Genomic DNA, 23,667 nt, shown 5'->3' with positions numbered 1-23,667 from the left:
ACACAAGATTTTTCTAGACATAAATATACTGCAGTTATTCCAAAGGACAAACAAGTAAGACACATTAGTTACAATTATTATAATTTTTGTTTTTATATAAATGTGTATCCTCTACATTAATATTCAGTAACTCTTTGTAAATGAGTATTTTTGACTGACAAAAGGATATTCTTACACAAATCTGTATGCCTAAGAACAACTGTGATGTCTGAACCACTCAAAACAGATTACTGCATCCTATTAACAACCTAGACTATACCTCCAGCCAATCACATGTGTAGATGCATGCAGACAACTATCTATCTATATATATAGATAGATATATAGACACATTTATATGAATAAAAATACTTGCCCACCATTTACAAGCTTGCATTAGATGACTCCTGCTGGAAAACTTTTCCACACAAAAGGCAGGAAGGTGTTCCAGGAGCAGTCAGCATGGTTTTTTTTAGGGGAAACATTTACCTCGACTTTACCATGGTTTTCAACACTGTCTCCTGTAAAATTGTCACTGACCAAATTTTGGGCTAGGTATGTGGACAGCGAGGTGACAGAAATCTTTTGCCGTAAAACCCATTAATTAGGCAGCTTTGCATGACTTGCTTGACTGCCTGATCAGCATGTGATGCAATGTCTATTTACCAGCCTCTTCCAGCTGGTAGAGTTGGATCAGCTTGGTTATCACCTGCCCAACTCCTATGCACAGTCAGAACAATCCAACTTTAATAAAACTTTGCCCCCAATCATCTCAATTCTGCATGTAATCCCAAAACAAGTATCAAAAGAAATCTACAAAAGACATAGAAGTCTCAAGTTCAGAATCAAATCTTCATGCGGAGATACAAAGTAAACTCCTCCTATTAAAAAGAATTCATAAATTCTACACGTACAGCTTTGAAAACCTGTGTAATCAGAATCATTCATCAACATATACACCAAAGAGTCTATAAATATGAAATGTGAATGAAGATGTGTTAAAAATAGGTTTCTAAACAATGAAAATTATATGAAGGGATAATGTAATGCATGCACCTACCTTCGAGAATATAAGAATTAAAACGAGACTTTCATTTACTGGAAATATATACCCTTCCAAACAAAATAATGACTCCTCTTTCTAAAAATAAAGTTGAAATTACCATTTGAAATTGTCTTCCACAGTATCTACTAGAAACAAGTTTGCAACACCTGAATAGCTCTGCCTTGACAGCACCCATGTTCCCAAGGGTACAATTGCTTCAACTGAAGGTTTACAATATGCTTAAAAATAGCACATTTTTTTAGTAAGGTTACCATTCATTTTATTTCTTTTAATAAATTAAGGAGGGATACAAATTTTACAGTTCTATATTTTCAGAGCATAACATTGAGTATACTTGCTAATTTTTCTTTGGTGAGCAAACAAACTAGGCAATCCAGAGCAGTTTTTCAAGGTAACCTCTCCCAAAGATCACAGTAAAACATAAATATTGTTGTTCTTGTTTAAGCTCTCTTCTATTTGTTTACTTAATTTTTGATAGATAATGAAGCAATGATTTTTTTTGGTGCAATTATTAATGCTAGCAGCTGAGATTTAACTAAAATAGAATATTTCAAAAAATGTCCATATCTTTTATGGTTTGGTAAGAGTTGCCATTTTCTATTTGGAATTTTTGAAGACTAGATAACAAGGGACCTTGAAATTTAAAGACTCAGCCTCTACTAAGAGAAGTAAGTAGGTATTTTGTATTTTGTAATAATGTCACTTAGGGTACTTGAGATGAGTATCAATGGCACTGAAAAATGCCACTGATGAATTTATTAATATTTAATAAATATTCTTATTAAATGTATCCTTATAATAAAATATTTCCCAGTAACATATTGTAGAAAGTATATTGTAATTATATTTAATAAATAGTAATACTGATGTTTAAAATCCCACTGATTTATTAAGGAGCATAGGTTTTACATTGTATCTTGGTGGATCTCTCACATTCCTATAAGAATATTTTAAGAAAATAAGAGACAATAAAGAAGGTTAAAATAATGCTCATAGATTGTATGCATTAAATGCATGCAGAACAAATAAGCACATAAGCAATGCAACATATAAGCAATGAATCTGCAAATAGCAAACAAAAGTAAGACCTTGTTGCACAGAAATGCTCATGTATTGCTAATTATACTCTGGAAACATTCAAACAAAAAAAATCTAATAGTATATAGTTTCATTAAAGATAAAAGCATATGCTCTAATCTATCCAATGTTAAAAAGGAACAGAAATCTTTTAATCCCTTGGGCTTGTTTAACATTGTGGATGAAATAAAACCAATGCATTTCAGGAATCCTCAGGTAAAAGCAGTCAGAAAACTGGATTGTAAAAAAGATACCATTAGAAACAGGAAGTAATGGAGCCTGGTTCACTGTTCAGGTCCTGCATCACCTCTCCCTAGCCCTTCTCCCACACTCCAGGTTCTACTGTCTTCCATATTATTCAGGGTGCAGAGCAAGAGAGGGCAATGCTGTGACAGCAGCTGGGAAGGATGCGTGCATTGTCAACCTGGCCATTGCCAAAATGAATATATAATGTCAACGTTCAGCTTATCTCAGGCATACTAACTTAGCCTCTCCTTCACCCAGCTACAGATTTTAAAGCCTACTTGAAGGTATTATTGACCTTTCACTTCTTTCCAAGTGATTTCAAGCTGGCTATTAAAAGTTACTTGCAGAGGAAATGACTGAAAATCAAAGCAGACAGCACACACACTATAAGCCCTGTTTCCCAGGAAACAGCATAAAAAACTTAAGAAATTAGTTTTTTAGAAGTCATTTATCAGCATGTTTGATTTTATTTAATAGTGGATATCTAAAATTTCTGAGTTTAATTCCTTCGTGAGTTGTGTGATTCACTACACCATGCAGCTGTGACAACTGCACCTTACTTTCTGTTTTGCTAATTTACAGCTTTTGTCCCAAGTAACAGCTCTCTTTCCTAATAAACTGGCATATTTGGCAATACAGGACAGGAAATAATTATTGCAGGAATTCTCAAATTGTGAAGTCTTACAAACAAAACTATTTTCATCTCTGATTTCACATTACCCTTGCCCATTTAGTCCAACCTGACTTCCACTCCTAATCATCAATGCCAGCTGAAAACCTCACTTTTATACAGAGAACATTAGTACCCCTTTTCTTATCTTCACATTGCTTCCTTTGTTAATTGATTCTTCTCATGTATCTCTCTCTTCCTGATTACTTGCCAAGATTTCTTCCATCAGTCTCAAAAATTTATACATATTATTTCAACTCTTTGCTCTGTAGACCACATCTCCAGCCCTTACTCTGCCCTTACCCCTTCACAGAATCATACAATCATGGAATGTAAAGGTTGGAAGGGACCTTAAAGATCATCTACTCCCAACCCTCTCTGCCATGGGCAGAGATATCTCCCACTAGACCAGCCTGCTCAAAGCCTCATCCAGCCTGACCTTGAACAGTGGCAGGCCTGGCACATGCACAATTTCTAAGGGCAACCTGTTTCAGCATCTTACCACCCTCACAGTACAGAATTTCTTCTTAATACCTGGGCTGAACTTCCCCTCTTTCATAATCTTGTTCATGCTTTTTTCACTCTTCTTAACCTAATGTTCTCCACTAGAACCATCAGTTGGCTCCACTGCTGGCTCTCAGTGTCAGGCACGTCCCTGGCATGCTGTGGGGTGAGATGCAAAGATTAGAGCCATGGCGTGCTAGTGAGGATCCTCTGCTGATGATTCGGAAATGTGCTAGCCGCACCGAAGCACACCTGCAGTCTTAGGGAGATGAGCCAGGGACTCCTGAGGTAACAGAAGCCAACAGGGAAACACCAGGGAGGCAAATGTCTCAAATGAATTCATGGGTGTTGCTCTAGGAAAGTGACATGGCTGACAACTCAGCTGAGGTGCCTTTACACCAATGCACACCGCATGGGCAAAAACTGGAGGAGCTGGAAGCCACTGTGCTGCTAGAAAGCTACAACCTTGTTGCCATTACTGAAACTCAGTGGAAAAAATCCCATGACTGGAACATAATTATTAAAGGCTAAAGTGTTCAGAATAGACAGGGGAGGAAAGAGAAGTAGAGCCTCAAGAGCTCTCTGCCTCAAGAGCTGGATTGAGTGTGGATAGTTGTCTTAGAAGAACAACCAAGAGCAGCTTAAAAGCCTGTGGGCAGGAATCAGAGACTGGGGCAACAAAGGGAACCTTGTGACTGGGGTTTACTATATGCCCTTGATCACGGGGAGCCTATTGACTAAGTCTTTTTGCAAGAGGCATTAAGCTCACAGGCTCTTGTCCTGATGGGGAGCTTCAGCCCACTCAGCATCTGCTGGACAAGCTAACTTTGTTCTGTATTTCTTCCATAATTGTAGCCTTAGTGTATGATCTGCATCAGCTGAAGCTGGCTGAAGATGGACAACATTTTCTTTAATTCATTCTTGTCTAAGTTACTTCTAAGATCCACTTTACTGAAGTAAATGAGGGTCAGTCAGTTTGGTGATTGCTTTAGACAGTAGCAATTTTCAAGACAATGGATTCTGATTACCATTTGACTTGCCATCTCTACATAAGGACAACAGATTGCTGAGAAAATTTAATTCAATAATCAAGAGATTCAAGCATTGACTCTTACAAGACCTCAAAATCCAGACAACATGTTTTAATATTCATACAAATGAAGTGCTTTTCCCCTATAAAAGCAAAATCTTTTGGCAGATGAAAATGCACCCATAGTATTCCCCTTGGAACACAATTAATTAGGAAAACTGAAGCCTGCTCATTTTACACTTGAAAACCACCAGTGACATGAATAACTATTTCTAAATCTTATTTGTCCCTAAGCAGGAAAGATTCTTGCAAACCAATGAATTAAGTCCTGTCTTACCTGTGGCTGACAAAAGATACTGCAAACCTATACACAGTTGGGGAAATTTATTGTCAACCACAACTAGCTGCAGCATGTATTAAATGCATACTGTTGCATGTATTCAAGCATCAGAGTAAGTTTATGACTACTCTCTTCCAGGAAAATTCAGTCATTAATGAATCATACAAATTGTATCTTAGATAAGAAAAGATTCAAAACCATGTTTCTGATGAATGCGTGCTGTTTTAACTGCACAAGCACACATATACATTTCATTATATAATTGTATTACTTTTCAACTTGTTATTTTAATGAAGAATTGTGAATTCTTTCTCACACAAATACTCAGTAAAGGCAGTAAAATACTTTTCAGAAGTCCTGTATTTGCTTTTCTTTTAAATGTTTTCAATAGTAGTATTTTGAGCAGTGGCAAAATTTTACATAAAGGCTTTTAGACGAAACATGAGGGAAAAATTAAAATGGGTAGTAAAGTCCCAAACTGGAAAAGAGAAGTTCCTAAAATTATGTTGATGTCTCAGTGTCCCTCCAGATGCTGTTAATGCTAGTAACTTCAAAACAACTACACAAAAGGTAGCCAAGTTCTGAGAAAGAAAAAGGTTAAAAAAAAAAGGAAGTATCACATAATCTTTTTTTGTGTGTGTTGACTGGAGCGGCAATTCATGACTTAACAACATCATCTTCAAAGTCAGTATGGATGTTTTAAACATAGCATGAGAAGAAGCAAACAACAACAGACCACTGAAACACATCTCTCTTCTTTCTAGGTCTTGTTTGAAAGAGATAATGAGACAGATGGGCCAGAGAGATGAGGTATTTGTTGAACAGGAGTCCAACACAGCTCAACATTAGAATCCCAAAAGTAGAGTCTTTGTGTTTTAAGGTTAACTCCTTAAAACATGAGGTCCAAGAAACACACAGAGATCTCTGTAAAAAACCCAGGGTGAAGACCAGGATCTTTTGGCCTGTAATAGGTGCATTACCCAGGTTCTGAATTACAGTATCAACTGCACCTAAAAGAAGTACAACCAGTGAACTGAATTGTCTACAGTGCTGGCAAACTGGTGTGACACCACTAAGGATCACACCACAGAAATCCCACGTAATGCAGCACCCTGTGACATACTCGGCCATGACAGCTTTGAACACAACTGAATGGCACTGAAAGGGGCTAAAGATAAACCTATTTTTCTTCTATCTCCAAAGTAACAAATGAGACTCTTAATTCCCTTTCAATAACTGTTTTGAAGTTTCACGCAGCTGTATAGACAAGAGGTGTAAATATGACACATATAAAGCACCTTAATTTCTGTTAGACAGATTTGACTTTTAAAGCTAATTCCATATATTATGAACCTACTGCAAGCCAGATTCACCTCAGAAGGCTTCCAGGCAAGCTCCATGATGTCATCTCTGAAGTGCTCTACTGCCCTGAGCTGTCCAAAATCACCACCAGAATTACAAAACACATATGCTACCCTAAACAGCACAGGGAGTTGGGAATCCCCAGTGCCTCCAACTGTTGTATTCTTCTGATATAGGAGAAATGATCCCCAGTTCAAACACATTCTGGACAACAAATTCAAACATCAACACAATAGGCACACTGCAGTGAGTGAGTGATGCAACCAGGAGCAGGAGAAATGTACATTTTGCTGTGTCTCTGTGGAGGTGGATGAAGACAAACATTGTCAAATCTCAAGCAGGTAGATTAAGCAAAAAACAATGTTCCAGTGTTTCCTTTATGAAGTTTCTACTCCACTGGAGCCGTAATTATACTCACAGCTCCTACCAGAGTTTTCCATGCAAAATGTTTTCCCATGTTTTGACAGGTTGTAGAGTCCATTTGAAAGCCAGAGCCAGTGGCTCTGCCAAGTGAATACAATCTCACAGAGTATTATAGTACCTTTGGTCTGCTTGCAAGCAGGACTTGCAAGGAACCTACATAAATACAACAGTGGTTCTGCTGACATAGCAGAGTGTGTCAGTGGAGTGACTCAACACAAATGAACAACTTGCAAACTGCAAGGCAATACACACCCCTACAAACCCCCAAAGGTCTCAGTGCTGAGGACTCAAAAATTGGTTATGAACAGAGCACTTGCACCACAGACCAGCAGTGACTGTCACACATTTTGCTGCATGAAAGCAGCAGTTTATCTGTACCAGAGTTAGACACAGGATCCTCCAAGGCTTTTCTGTGGCAGCCATGCAGGGATGCAAAACCACACCAGCAGAAGGTGCAAAGTTAGGCCTTGCACAGATGGTTGAACCTCTGAAAATTCATGCCTCATGCTGAGCAGCTGTGACTTGAGGCTCCTTTTTTGGGATATTTCCAGAAGGTTTATTCCAAAAGACTGTGTGTCTAACAACTGTGTGCATATTTCTGAGCTGCTCTCCAAACACAGAGGGAAAAGAGAAAATTTAAAAAAGGGAAATTCAAGAGGCTATTTTTATTTTTTTAATATAAATAATTGAATATTTTATGTAAAATTACCTTTTAGTTTCTGCCACATAATGACCAACTTTTTTTTTTTTCCTTTTGATACCTATGTCAGTTTGGAGCTTCAGGTCAGACTCTAGCCAAGAGTTTAGGCAGCTTTATGCAGCTGAATCCAGGAAAAAAAATCTGAATTCACATCTTTGTTGGTTCTTACAGCTTCCAATGCTTTATAATTAGAAACATTTCAAACAATAGGACTCTACAGTTACAGCAAGTAATTCTGCTGCTGTTTTTATTCCTTTACATCCAAGATAGAGATAATGATTCCTTTCCCAGTTCTCAAAGATTAATTAAAGTTATTTAACTTGCTCTGAAAAAAACTGACATTGCTTTTGAAGATGTAATTAATTAATTAGGTGTAATCCACAGCCACTCCTCTCTGTGAGGTTTTTGACGGTATTTCTCACAGACCTTTGTCCTTCTTGCAAGATCCTTTAGTTTTAATGATGAGGATGATAAAGGGAAAGCTGTGTCAAACAGTACATCACTGCATGGCTGTCTATACAAATGCTTTCTGACAATAAGGTTAGATGCAACAAAATTCTTAATATTTTTATGCTGGAGGGATTTAAGTATTTTCCCGTAACTGAAATTCATACAGGTTGCGACTCTTTCCAGAATGTAGCCTTGTAAGTAATGGTAATTTTTTTTTAAACCTATAATTGTGATATTTCAATCAGCACCTGTATAAAGTGCTCCTGGGAGATATCTGGTACACAGCACATGATAAAATTTACACTACCAATTCTGAATGCTACATGTTTATTTCCATTTTCCATTCAGTTTAAAGAAAACCAAACCTCTAATCTGGAAACCTCCAAGATTATCTCTTTGTTTATACAATTTTTAAACTCTTTGGATCTGTTTGACTGAAGTAATGGCTGCCAGTAGTAATGACTCTTACGTCAATATTTTGGTGGAAGCAAGATACAAGACATCTCATAAAAAGCCATCTGTTTTAGTGAAGTTATTCAGAGAAAATATGCCACTTTCAAATTATGTGGACGTACTCCATCTCTCCTGAATGATTCATAAAAATACTTTGCAGGCCTGAAACACTCCTGATCTATCAGAGTATTTTTTCCCATTTAAGATGTGACACCTCTTACTTAGAACTTGCCAGATTCCTCCAATCAACAGAAAATTCATCTCTGGATAATCTCTGGATTGCTCTTTCACACTTAAACTTATTTCAATTATTTACTGACATCCCATTCAGGAAGAGGATGGGAAGTGGTGGAAACTCTGGACATCATCAATTATAAAGAAGTCCTTAATGAAGGACTGTTCAAACTTTTTTTTTTTGTATCCAGTGATCTCTCTCTCACACACACACACACAAAAGGAGTCACACCTGTGTAACTCCATTCCTGATGTCATACAAATGGAATGTAGGTCACATCCTTTCAAAACACTGATCAGGGACACCTCTAATTAAAAACTGAGTCTTGCACCATGTTGTCAATAAAGCAGAAATGTTTCTGCTTCTAGAAACACAAGGCTCTAGTCCTGGAAAGATTTCAGTCTGAATGCTTCCTAACCAAAACACAGGTACATCCTTTTCACCCAATGCCCTCTTAATTTGGTGACAATATATATTTGATGTTCATGTTCTGTGATAAATACTCAATACACAGTGAGTGGGATTCACTTTAAATTAAGACAAATGGGTACATCCATCCATAGGCATATCAGATGTCCAGGCTCTCATTTTGAGAGAGGCAACTTTAGAATTTATTCTAGAATAGGGACCTAGTACCCAGTAAACATTCTTTAGGCTCCAAGAATTACAAGGATAAGATAATTTGCTCTTATGGTAGCATAGTTACTTACATGGGGACATTAAATTGGTACATCTAAGTGTCAAAAAATACCACCATCGTGTCTGCTCCAAGATACTCTAAAATCCAGAATAAAACCAAAAAATCTTATAACAGGCAATGAAATTCACTACCTGTAGGGCATCTTGTGAAGACCAGGGATATTTCAGCTGAATATGGAAATTAACAAGATGATGCATGGAACAACACACACTGATGAATACAAACAAAATGCAATTCAGTCCTACTTGTTTCTGATGGGGACATTATTTTTTTAACTCTTCACTCATTTGCTTATATATTTTTAAAACACAAATTTGCAAGTAGCTAGAGAATGATGGCTATCTGAAGCAAACAAACTATTTTATTCAGATGCTCAAAAAAGAATAAAAGTTCATTACATATGAACGAATATCTACAGTATATCTCCATATAGCAAGAGAAACAATGTGTTTTTCCTGCATATTATCTATAAAGTTACTTTGAAATGCTTTTTTATCAGTTATTTAGAAGTTCTGTACTTGGGAATAGGCTAGCAGTTCTTGCATGCATGAGCAAGAACTTTTTCAAGTGCTTCAGAGCATTTATTATCCATATTGCCGAAAAAAAACCAATCACAAAAATCTCTGGTGCCCTTCAAAATATAATACTAACTGGTATTTTAAAAGTGCATAAAACCAGGAGAATATTACAGTATATGGAAGTGGGATATGAAAGAAGGAAAGTTTTAAACTCACCCTATTGACACTCCTATTTCTTAAAATAATTTCAATTAGATTTTTCTTAAATTCTTCTATCTTCTTGAAACATTTCTTCAAAACATGATTTGATAATTTACTATCAGTTATTAAACTGAGCAAAACACAAACTCCTTCAGTAAGGAAACCTGGAGCTGGGAATTTAGGACTGTTGTAAAAAAAAGTCAGTCCATCAAGCAACTGAGACACTGAACTGCATATGGTAAAAGAATCATTCTCAAGCTCCGAGAAGTCTGCTTGAAGAATTCCTCCTTCTGACAGTTTTCTTATTTCAAGCAAACGTTGCAAAAAATGCACTGGAGCAGACAGAGATTGCTCCTTGCTAACATGGCGAAGATTTAGTGGGGGAACTCTTTCCAACCAATGTTTAGAAGTGTTGACATTATGCTCAGATTGGTGAAAATCTGAAGCTATGCCTAAAGAATCAAATGGAGAGTCATTACAGACGTCACATCCAGAGTCTTCCAGCTGGCTTGAGTAACTTGTAGGGTTTACAGATTCCCGACCCAGAAGAGTTTCAGCAGAGGTATCCTGTTTTCCTGAAATGCAAACATGAAAATTACATTTGTGCAATGCTTAAATACATGCTTATTGAATGTGCCATTTATACTTTTATACTTCTTTGCTTCCACACAAAAATCACATAATACATGCGTATGTTGGCTCCCCAAGAACTTCTCATGACTAGAATTTAGCTGTGGAAGAAGATATTTTTAAATCCAAATAAAAAATTTCAGAAGTTAATGTCTATTTGTGAACAAGATGTTTTATGCTCATAGTAATATGAACAGTAATTTTGAGTTTAAAACTGTCAGAAATTTTAAATTTTCCTATATACAATTTAAGTAGACATAAACCAAACAATTTAAGTGAATATCTATACTCCCATTAATTTCCAGGGAAGAAAATGAGTGTAAATTTCTGGTCCTCCAAACATTTTCATTGCTTTTATTCTAAAAAGCTCAGACTGTTTTGAAAAGGCAGTGCAAGTCTGTTACTATAACTGCATCAAATAAAATATTCTTCTTTATGTATACTCTCTCTCCTCAGTCAGGTAGGAAATTCTAACAGTCAAAGTTGAACAGAACATTAGGTTTGATTTTTTTCATTATTTAACAAAGAGGAACATTCAGAATCAAAGCTTCTTCAGTCATCACCTATCTCATACCATCTCCTTCAAAGACACACAAACTAAATTACAAGAGTATACAGTACATTCACACCAATAAATTACTTTCGTGTGCTGCTGTAGAATCTCTTTCATCCCATTTCACCCATTAAATACGTTTAAGGCAATGCCTCTTGACATAAACTCAGCTCTAGGTGACAAAAGACACCTGTTCTACATGCTACCTATGCCAAAAGATTACAGTCAAAACAGAGAAGTGAAGTGTAAGACCAACACCCATAAACATCTCGGTGCCACGACGCAAAGCTTGAACCCCATCTGACCAACTCCTGGCTCAGCCCTGCTTCCCCTCTCAGTTTTGGAAAACTTGCCTATACTGTTCATTTTCCACAAGGATGCCATGCACTACCATACTCCTCTTAAATTAATTAAAACAAATTAGAGATGGTTTGGCCACACAGGAAATAGATGTTATATTTCATAGCAAGTTAAAAAAAAGCATTTTTAACACGGAAAACATCCCTAAGCAGCAACCTACAGTATTCTGTATGTTAATAAAACACTACTCAAAACTTTTAATATGAACTTCATTAAATTCACCATTTCAAATTAAATTCTGACCATCAATTCAGTCTCTGAAAACATACCACTACCAATAAAAGTACTATTATTGAGATCAAAACTGGTAATGTGGTTTATTTATTTATTGTTGAGTTTCATGTCTTTAACATTCAGACATATTTGAAATTGCACGGTATTGGCACCAACTCACTCAAAATGAAAGGGCTAACTGTAGGGAAATCAACTGCCATTTCCAGGAGGTAGGAAAAGCTGGACATTTAAGGCCAGCCTAGCATTTTAAACTTGGAAAGTAAGCAAAGAAGCAAAGCACACTTCCCATGGTCTGACTAACAAGAACAGGAATCCATCTTTCATGCCTTCTCTCCCTAGGGTTTGAGCAAAACACATTTCAGAAGAAAAAAAAATTGAAAAGTGGTTTTTGGTGCCATTTAAGGAAAATAAGCCCTTCCAGGGAATCCACTGTGAGTTCCACTACGGGGTGTTTTTGTTCCCGTTCTCAATCCCGTGGGACTCCATGAAAATTGCTCATGAGGATTTAATGTCAGAAGTAGCAAAGCAAGAACTATGTGCAAAAACCCCATATGTATGTTTTCTGATTCTCTTGAGGAAGTGTAAAAAAAATGCCAAAAAAACAAACACTGAAGAAGTGAAAGAAAGGTGAAGTAATGGGAAGAAAAAGGGAAGAATAGCACAGCAATATCCATAGAAATCAAACTTAAGATGTTCCCCAAAAAAAGAGGTAAGGTATTCAATGAAACACTCCTTCTACTAGGAGACAATATTGCATTTATGGTTAGGTTCCTAGCCACTGCAATATCAAACTCCTGTTCCCCAATGAGCTTCCAGAAAACCCTGTTACATTAAGTCCCCAATATCACTGTATTTCCAGCTAAATGAATAATACAAAATGCTTAAAATTGTTAAGCCATTTACATGTTCCAGTCATTTGGGGAGGAGGCGGCAGTTACGCTGTAAAAAAAAAAAAAAATAACAATGCACCAGGAAATACTCATTATTTCCCTCTAAATGTCTAGAAATAGCTTGTAATTTTTTCTTGAAAGAAAATAAACTCATTACTTTGTACTTACCTGCTATTCAAATGAGAAAGCAGTCTTGCTGTTCACACCATGTGGTTATCAAGTAAAAAAAAAAAACCAAAACCCAGAAATGTGCATTAAGCCTGCCTCAGACTAACAAGAATCTTTAAATACTAATTTCAAGAATATTTGGCTGTAAGTGCATTGGAACAAGAAATATGAAAATTTAGTGTGTGTGATAAAGTGACCACAATTTTTACAACACCATAAGTTAATGAAATATCTGGTCGTGAACAATTTTACAGTCTCCTCAAATTTGTCACATCAAATTCATTAAATATTTAAGTTCTTAATTCTTATTAAGTACTTTAGTTCCTTACTAAACTAAGGTCCTGAGCTAAAAAACAAAGCAAGCTCCTGAACCCCAAACAAAGCAAAATGTGGTCCCACAAAGAACCTTGGGGTGCAAAGGCTGAAGAACTCACCCTCCTCTACACATATCAACTGTTGCAGAAAAAGTATGGCCTGAAAATCAGAAGCCACTCAAGCGATGAGGGAGTGACTTACATACTGTGCAGTGTGTCAAGAAGGTGTGCTAGAACTCAGAGCTTACACACTGCTGTGGGACCACAAAACAGAGGCTTTCATTGGTGAGACGCCAACCAGCCCCATGATTAGAGAACAGGGAGCCTCCAGCTAGTCCTAAGGAAGCAGAGCTCTAGAAAACACCAAAGTCAATCCCATCTCCAACACTCATTCTCTCACTACCCAGTGCAGAGCAGAAGAGGCAGCTTGTACGAGATCCGTGCAGTAGGAGCTGGGGCGGTGGAAGATGCTTTCTTAAGACACTCTGCTGGTGGCTGCCTCAGACTGGAGAACATTTGAAAGACAAATGCCAAATGCTACAAGTAGTTCTACATTTAAAACCTGGAAGAAGGGTCCCCAACTGATGCAACTGCTGTAAAATGGGAAAATGATCTTCAAGTCTTCTGAAAAACTTAATCTATCTGCAGTTTCACCACCAAGAGGGACTGCAGAACAGAAAAGTGGCTTGAAGTTGGCAGAGGTGAAAAGCAAAGTGAAGACATGATCTCAATTCTGCAAAGAAAAAATTACTTCAGTTTCAAGCATTAGACATTGTTTATATTCCCTCATTTCATGTGTAGACACATGGATTATCACTTGAAAATCAAAACCATTGACATCAGGCATGTAAAGTTCTCTTAAAACTCAGTTACAGTTGATACTCTCAGTTCCACTTCTCAAAGAAAAAACAAGAGACAACTAAAAATGAGACATTCATAGCATTCTGCTTTCCAAGTAGGTGTTCAGTCAATAACCTCTAAAAGGAAATGAAAATGTAAGTGAAATTATGTCCACATCTACATTTTTCAGAGCTCTGTTATTCTTCATTTAATTTTCATTGATCGGTTTGTTTGAAGTGCACTTTCCATGAACAATGAATCATGTTTATTCTCTTATTTAAAAACCCATACATTTTCTTTGCCTTTCTTTCTTATGTAATTCTGCCTCTGTTCTACTGTTCTCATTACCAACTAAGCTGACTGGTTGAGTAAAAAATAACTCTCTCCTCCTCATGAACTCTTATGTGTTTAGCACGCCATCGGAACCAAGCCAAACTCCTATTTTCATTATTCCATAATAATAATTCCAAAATATTATAACAAGATATTATTAGAATTCTCCACAAAAGAAGTCTTAGAAGCCTTGTATCCCACACTTTGCTTCTGCATCTCCATGGGGGTTTTTTTGTAACTGGCTTGGAAAAGAAAGGTCCTTTGCTTGAATGCAAGGTGCTTTTTTATGCTTTTTAATGCTAAAGATGCATGCTGACGTATTTTATCCCATTTAGGAATAATTTCACAGAAATTACTATAGGACTGAGTATGTAAAATTCTCAAATTGTTCAATGCCAGGATTTAAGTGCTTCTCTAAAGGCTTAGAGGCATATACTTCAATTTGTTAGGGATTTTGCTTACATAAAGCCCCTAAATGTTTAGAATTCACTAAGAACTGAGAAGGATTTTGAGGATATAAATGTTCATTTTTAAGGGATGTCTGTAGATGACAGCACAAATCTTCTGTAATTCGAGTGAAACAAAGCAAACTTGCAGTAAATATATGAAAGGGTAAATAATCAGGTGACAAACATACAGATTTGGGTCAGTTAATGCTCACCAAGAAGCTTTGACAACAAAAGATCTGACAAGCTTTACAATATTGATCATCTCAATGATTTGACTGAAATTTGAGTTCTAAGCCAGATAGGGGATTTTTCAAAATAATAAATGAATTAATGTTATCTCTAAATAGACTACCTGACTGAACTGGCAATACTAAACTGTAAGCATTACGTCTTATTAAAAATGCTCTGCATTATGAAACAAACTGAGCTTTGCTAAGAGACAGGAAATAGCAGCCAATGAAGACTGCAATGATCTTGGATGGAATGGGAGTGAGATGAAAGCTAAAATGAGGTGGACTCCTTAAAAAGTCAGCTAAAGTGTAACTTCCTAAAAACATTGCTTCTCTTGAATACAACATCGTATAGATGCTTGGCTTTTCTGTATATATATCCAGAAGGACGCAAACAAAGATCTCCTTGAGGAACTAGATTCTAAGTTTGAGTTGGGTTAAGGTTGCCCAAAAGGGTTGTGAAACCTCCATTCTCAGAGATACTTAGAAAGTGTCTGGACACAGTCCTGTACAACTGGCTCTAGACAACCATGCTTGACAAGAGGCTTGGACAAGATGATCTTCAGTAGCCCCTTCCAACCGCCACCATTCTGTGATTCTGTATATCCAGGGAAAAAACTGACTGATTCTTAGCTTCCCACAGCAGATTTAAAGGCAAAAGGATCCTAATTTCCACTTTATAACCTGTTTTTACCATATACATCCAGTTTTCCCCAAAACTATCAGTCTGTTACCCAGAAGAAAAGAAAATAATCTACACTAAACTATGATTCCCACTTGCTTTTATGAATCTTATTCCTAATAATCATTACACATCTTAGAACAAATAAATAAAATAATAACAAACCCTTTCTCTTGCTGGAAAAACTGGGTTGGTTTTGCCCCTAAATGGTTCCTTACACAGAAATCTGGAAAGAAAAGGATGTTTCTTGGGTCCTTTTGCCCCAATTATGTACTTAGAACAGCTGTAGCAATGCCATCAGATAAGACAGGCAGCACCTGCTTTCAAAGGGAGAAAGTTTCCACAACCAAAACAGACCTGTTATCCATGGGAGGAGCAGTACTCTGAAATTTCAATGAATCATTACACTCCAGCTGGTGCTTTTTACAGATTGCAAATTAACTTATTTAATTATCTTGAAAAGGCTTCAGCTTTCATAAAGTTCCCCATTGTGTCAATACAATTATGGAGAACAGATTTATCTCATCATCATATTCCAAGAGCCATATTCCTATAAATTTGTGTTAAACACAATTTAACTTCATTTTTGCCATCTCACAGATCTGCTTTATTTTCTTTGTTCTCCTCATAAAAGCATAAAATACTTAGGTTGTGAGACACTCCTTGTCATGCTGCCTACTTGCATTATTACCCCTGGTAGATGCATGGGAGTACACCAGTACACTTAAGATGTCGAATTACATTTTTGAAGTACTGTTTGCCTGACACCTCTAAGCCTTAGAGGAAAAAATATTGAGATGACACACTGGGCTGCCCTTATGGATCTGAATGGAGAGAAAGACACCTATTTTTATCTGAGGGGATGGGGAAGCAAGAAGTGGGGAGGTAGAATGTCTTTATGCAGAAACATCACATCCCTAAGCACCTGAAAAAATAATCAGAACTGTTTTCCATGGCAACATCAAATTAAGAATTGACTGCTGCCCAATGGAGAATCCTCTGACCTTAGAAAAAGGAAGATAGAAAAAGCAAGAAGTAACAGATACCCCTCAGAGGCTGACAGTTCCTCTGCAATTGTGCTTTTGTACTCCTTCCAAATACCAGCGGAGGAAAGTGATGACAGGACACAGCAATCTGTAACAGCAGCTCATTTAAACATGCCAACCTGAGAAAATAGCTTTTCCTTAAACATACCATGATAACTTGGAAATTCTAGTCCGTAGTCCTCTACCTTAGTACCATGTCATGGGAACTAAAATTGTTGCTAAGTGCTATTTACAACATATGTGAACATTTCACACTATTTCATCTATCTTCTGGGGAGGGAAATAATTCTCCCTAATAGACTAATGTGTTTGCATCATTACCATTCAGTCAGATGTGGACTGCTGTTAACCCCACTAACAAGGAAGACTCCTTTATGAGGCTGCAGATAACATACCCACTGAGGAAATCTTCAGGTTTTGGTCTGACCTTTCTGAATTCATCTGATTGGTTTCTCTTTGAAAATGAGCTTAAAAAATCTATTATCAATTGTGTTCTCTCACCACTCCTTTTAATGTAAGGAGGCAGAGGAAACATCGCAAGCTATATTACTTAAGTCATGATGGAGAGCTTTGCCCTTTCAGAAGTTTGAAATCCAATTATTCAGAAAATATTTGGACTGGCCATCATTTTTCCTGCCATCATTAAAGCAGAGCATACCTGATCCAGTCTTTACCTACCAGGGAAATCCTGGGGTGTAACATGAGCACCCAGAGTTTCTGCCTCTCTCTTTTGAGCAAGAAATTCCCAAGCCATTACTTACAGGGAAGTGGAAAGGGAAAAGAAGGTTGAATTCTGGGGCCCAAAGCAAGGCTGCTGGTAAACTGTAGCTATGTAATGCTTATAGTGAGTTTTACTTCAGCTGTTCAACTGACTAGCTCCAGTTCTATAAAACTCCCCATGAGAAGAAATGAGACTGAAGTGTCTTAATTCATACCAATCTACAAAGGAAGCTGCTCCCTTTTTCCACATGTACAACTAAATGCCTGAAGTTAAGGAGTGAAGCAGGAGATAAAAAATTCTTGTTTTCTCTGGGTATTATTCCCAAAAGAGATACAAGTTGCTTCTTTGACACAGAATAGAATTTAGAGGACAGTATCCTGAAAGGTGAAACACAGCTCCAGGACACAGTTAAAAATCAGATATTCAGGCTAATCACAGTGTGACTCAGAGGTTAGCATTTCCCTAAACACACAGACACACTGTGGTAGGGCGGCTGGCTCATGTACTACTGTGGAGGCTAAAAACAGGAGGGAACTCCAGGGCATGGCAGAAGACGCTCCACTGTAAATGACCTATAAAAGGAAGAGTAACCTAATTCTAAAAAGGTAAGGGTGGAGAGAATCTGGTTTTTATTTTAATTAGAGAAGCAAGCAGTTCAGGAAAATTCCTACCCACTGCATAAGAAGGGAGTAACTTGAACCAAGTTTGAAGATGACGTTAAGGAAGAGGGAATACATACTTGAGACATGTTTTGCTAAACATAAACCCTGGATAATCAATTTGGAATCTTCAAGAGTATCAGCTGGAAGGAACCAAGGTAATAAACATCTATCCTCTAAATTGTCATTCCTAAAATACACACTTGGCAAAAAAGGGTAGAATATTGTATTTATGCCTTCTTGGGCTGGAGTAACAGCTGCAGGCTTTTCAGAGCTCTTTAACACAGCCTGCCAAGAAATAATATGATCATTGATTTTATGAATAGATAAGAGTGAAGGAATTTGTCTTAGAGGACAGGTGCTTCATTCCATAAACCTATCAATTCATCAATGCTTTGTAAGAACCTTTATCTTTTCTTGTTGCTCCAAAGCAAAGTGACAACAGAATGCTCAAATAGTTTAAATGCTTATTCTTGAAATGACACCAAGAAGTTTCTATCCTCCTTTCTATCCTCCTCCTTTGTGAAATTTTAACTTGAATCAAAGAAAAGCATGAAGCTTTGATTTAACATGAGATTTGACTTTTTTTTTTCCTATCCATAGACTTAGTTGTCAGGACAATACTGTCAAGGTAAAAAGTAACAGATAATTGCAAAAAGATTTGCTTCTCCTTCTCCACATATGATTGACATACAGCCAAAAGCACCACCAAGGAAGAGAGTCCTTGTATTCAGAAAGGCAACTGAACAGTAAGTCAAATAAGGACCTTCCAGACACAGCACAGTCAGTGAATACTCAGCACTGCACTTTCATAAAAAACACATTAAGCTCTAAGAACTCATACCACCAAGTAGTTTACTTGCAGCAAAATACTCTTCTCCCCCTAAGTTAGGAACCCACAAATTTTTTAGTGTCTCTGAGGACAAAGAACTTTTCAGGTGGAATAAAGAAATTTAGGCATCATTTCTTTTAAAAATGGATTTTCTGTTCTTTATCCTTCATGTATTAGTACATCCATACTGTGTTCAACTGTATGTGGAGGGGGAAAACAGCCCACAAATTTCTCAGATTAGGGAAATAAAACGCCACGGGCAGTTTGTAATCCTTCCTGAAGTCTCTGAAAGACCTACTACTATTATTACAAACAGCAGGTGGGACAGGAAATCTCACATCCGGGATGCAAAGCAGAAAACACACAGCGGCAAAGTGAACCTTGTCTGAAGGACTCAAACTCTTCAGTTCTCAAGAGGTACCAGCAGGAACAAATGCAGTCTAATTCTTACTGCATGAGATTTTCTGGTGGTGGATTTTGTAAAACCCAAATATTCCTGTATCTAAAGTTGTTAATCAAAAGAGAAGAAAGCCATAGAAAGGCTGAGGGTTTAAAATATTTTTATGAGGCTGCATTATTTTAAGCAGAACACCAACTCCAGCAATGAGGCTGGAGAAATGAGTGGAGGAGGAAAAAGATCCAAATCTGCAGATTACTTGGTGCTAAGAGCAGTCCTAGTAATCATCCTCAGCCCTAAAGAGCATACCTCTGGTGTGATATTAGGTGGTAAATCTGGGAAACCATAACAATGGCTTGATGGATCTATAGTAGTTTCACTCGAAAGGATGAAACACCACTTACTACCACTTTTTCTCCTTAATTAGATTTAAGCTCCTTGGGCCTTTGTAACTCAGCAGCAGCCACCCTTTAGCTTCTATTCTCCATGGGCTTGAAAAATCTCAAAACTGGCACACAACACCCAAGAAAGGTGTTTTTTTTAATCTTGGGGCAGAAGATGTCAGTGGTGTGGCGGCCCCTATTTCAGGTAGGCCTTGCTTCTACAACACATAATCTTAATCACAGATGCTCTACTACTAACATACATCATCAACTTGCTATCCCAAGGAGTGCACAGATCTCACCAACAGACATTCCATCAGCTACCAGTAACAATCCTTCTTTACTCAAAAGCAAGACCAAGCATTTGTCTCCAGTGGAACTGTAATCATGAATGCACACTCAGCAGAAACAGTGCAGGTGTAGGACATCTAAAATTAGAAAAGATTATCACATTTTATGTCTGTGAATAAACTTCAGTATGACTAGAGTAATGAAAATTAACATCCTTTGCAAGAGGTGTTATCTGCCAGGGACAGTTTCCTCTGCCTATCTAACAATTAAAATTTAGAGTTTAGAGAATCTTTCAAAAATTAGACTTAGAACACAGAAGTTGCAAACGAATTGATCTTGTTTGCTACGTTTTGCTAATTGGTAGTGTTTTTTGTGTTCTGCTTAATCTAAAATTAGAATATCCTCTCCAGACATTAGATGTTTATAAATTTCTCCTAATAATATGCAGCCAGTTCTTCAAAACATAAGACACCTGTTGGAAACTGAATCTTAAAAGTTACTTTTAGTCTTAAATGTCATGTTTGCAATAGGTTGCAGAAAATAGACACACAGACTATAAAAAAGTAAGAATAGTCATTAAATCACTTCTCTGTAGAGAAAGGTCTATTATACTAATTAAATACATAAACCATTAGAGCTTCTAGCTGAAGTCTAATGATCTCCCCATCAGTCAACATTACAAATTAGAAATCTTTAGGCATGGCAATAAAGATGCTACTGTTTCAGTAAAAAAGTAGTATGGTAAAGCCTCATCAAGTTTTCCACCAGGGAACCTTTAAAAAATCTCAAGTCATTAAGCTATACATCTTGATTTCAGAGATGCCCTCAGCAGTGAACGTTCTCTCTCCTTCAGCCCACAGCATTTTGACCTCATCTCCCAGGAAAGTATCTTCCCAGAGCCTGCCTGATTTCCAAGCTCACACAGTGCCACCGATATCTTGAACTGAGCATGACTTACTACACATGCACAAGTCAGAGAAACAGTGCTGTTTGAGACCATCTTTTTTTTTCATTTTTCTTTGACTAAAAGCTTTCCTGAATCCAATAATATCAGACTCACAACGTTTTATCATACGCCATAAAAAAACATTTACAGTATTCACAGTCTCAATACACTCTCAGAAACAACAGATACACAGTCCCTTGCCTGCTCTACCTTCCTGTTACACATACTAGGGATTAGTGCTTCCAACACTTTAGGCTTAAATTCTGATTTTAAAATCTGTAGGGTGGTTAAAAAATATGCAATATGTCTTTAAGACATGTTCCAAATGTAAATACAAACTAATTCTTACAAACTAGTATTTCCAAGGTTATAGAGTAACATTGCATATTGACAATTTTTGTCTGCAATTATTTTGTGTAATACACATTGGTTCTGAAGGTTAAATATGTAAATTCTGCATAAGCATCAAATTTTCAAGCACAATCTCATTACAAATGAATTAAGTATTCTACTACCTCAGAACTTTGGGAAAAACAAAAAAAACCTGTGCATTGAAGACTCTCATATCTAGGTACAAGAAATGGTACAGGCAAGATGAAAGCGGTTTGGTTCCTTGCTATTGCAACATAGCCAGAAATTATTTGAGGAACTTACTATTTTCCAAGCAGAATCTTGGAGAGATCCTGTTCAAAAGAAGTTCCTGTCGTAATCGAAGAACTTCAGCTTCCAGCACTTCCACTTTCCATTTCCATCCAAAATCTTGTTCAGATACAGTTCTGGCAAGGTACTCTGTGTATTCTTTGGAACTCTTCCCTGGTGGTTTTGAGTGGATAATTGCAAAAGCCAACGCTAGTTTTGATATTTTCAAATATGAAATTTGATTTTCTCTTCCGCCTTTGATTTCTGTTGCATTAGAAAAAGAGAAAACAAAAAGATTACTTCACTATGACTCCATTAAGGAAATGACACAAAATATTTTCTTGGCTTTGAAGACTGCTCAACAGTGAGACCAATTCTTTAATTTCTAGTGCATTCCTAAATCATCAAGAACATAAATATAAGCATCTGCACACAATGTGAGAACAGAATATACACGAGCTGCACTCAGCTATAAAAATAAAATTCAGCTAGTGTCTGAGAATAACTGTGGAAAGAGTAAGCACTTCAAATAGGCTTATCCTAGCAAAATTTTTAATGCAAATGTTATCTCCACTAAAGCAAGGATGAAGAAAGTAAAAATACCAGCCTCAAAAAACCCATCCTGACACTCCCTCAAAAGAATTCTGACATGACAGAAGAACCCATGACAGAAGAATTCATTTGGGGTTACTTATACAATACATATAATTTCTTAAAAGTGTACCAGAAGGTCTCAGTACTCAAAAGATAAAACTTTGAGGTTGTGTTTGGTTTTGGACACCTGGTATTGATGCCCTTGTAGTTTTAAGCCTATATTAAGCCTCAAGCCTGCAGAAAGCTAAGCAGACAGCATCAAAGGGACGCAAGTGGCTAGTAAGGTAAGTGAAGAAGACAGTTTTATAAGCTTTGCTACAAACAGTGAGAATGGGGCAAAAGGCATTAAAAGAGTCAGAGAAATAAAATATTTAAATAGATGATTACATCATATGCAACAGCACAGGACCTAGGAGCAGAGAAGGAAAAAAAAAATTAAAACTAACTAATATTAACCAGCCTATCTAATTAGCAAAGTTACTTTCTTTTTCCCTAATTCCACACAATTTTCATTGAGTTGTGTGATGTATTCTTTTCCTCAAAAAATATCACTCCCAAAATAGCAATTTAAGAAAAAAAAAAACTTCCTACACTTTTACCCTGACCTTCACATCTACATTTTTTTTCACAATGATGTTTTTTTCTTGTTATCCATCACAGCTGCAGGTTAAGCACTAATAAGCTGTGTTGAATGGCTCTGAAACAGTCACAGCACAGGTTTGAAAAAGGTATTTTAAGTCATCCTTTCACCAGATCATCTGCTATCACTAAGCTGATTTCTTCCTCTGGTTGTACTCGACTTCAGATAGTAAGTCATAAATCATCACATATTCATTTATCCATCAGGAACACTTATAGAAGGCACTGTTTTTTATGTATTTCGTTCACCTTTCAAATACTTCTGAAATCCATAAATAATCCCTGTGCATTCCTTGCACTCTGTCCATTCAGACACAGCAGTCAGTAACACTTTACACAGTACAGAGCACAAAGGACAAGAGTGCAAAAATTCCTTGAGATCGACTTACCTACAGCTACATTTTAAGCTACTCTTCTCCACTTGAAACACTCCATTTCTGTCATGTGTCAGGGTAAAATCACCTAATCTAAGCCACCACTGCATTCTTAAACTAATTAAATAGTAAGCCTTTAGAACCTGAACTATACTCTATATATCCCTTACTTAAAGCAGTTATACATTAAATGGTACTTTTGCAAAATTTCTGATGAAGAAAATCTGTTTCATACAACTTTTCAATTCATATCTAGAACTTCAGTGAAAAGCAGAAGTCTAAAAAAAAGTCTAAAAGTCTAAAAAGCTAATCTCAAAGGATTAGCACCTCTGTGGGACAGCTAAATGGTGTAAGACTCTTGCTTGCCTTATACATCAAAGGAAATGTTTACAAATAGAAAAACATGCAAGTAATTGAACTGCCTTCAAAGCTGTGAATAAAATGAAAAATGTGGAACCCCACAGAAAGAAGATTAAATAATAACAGTAAGGTATTCAAAATATTTAGCT

General features: G+C 36.9%; 1 protein-coding gene across 1 annotated transcript in view; it reads right to left on the bottom strand.

Moving 5' to 3' along the window:
- MEI4 (meiotic double-stranded break formation protein 4) overlaps positions 1–23,667 on the bottom strand; it is an 88,985-nt gene that overhangs the window by 33,066 nt on the left and 32,252 nt on the right. Inside the window, exons 4-5 of the mRNA XM_038132145.1 lie at positions 21,567–21,815; positions 9,970–10,529 (exon numbers count right to left, since the gene is read on the bottom strand). Coding sequence (XP_037988073.1) covers positions 9,970–10,529; positions 21,567–21,815 — 809 coding nt within the window. The remainder of the gene's footprint in view (positions 1–9,969; positions 10,530–21,566; positions 21,816–23,667) is intronic.

This window comes from Motacilla alba, chromosome 3, assembly GCF_015832195.1.
Source record: "Motacilla alba alba isolate MOTALB_02 chromosome 3, Motacilla_alba_V1.0_pri, whole genome shotgun sequence".
In the NCBI taxonomy this organism is placed as follows: Eukaryota; Metazoa; Chordata; class Aves; order Passeriformes; family Motacillidae; genus Motacilla; species Motacilla alba.
The sequence above is the reverse complement of the archived record's forward strand: the minus strand, read 5'-3'. Positions and strand labels throughout refer to the sequence as shown.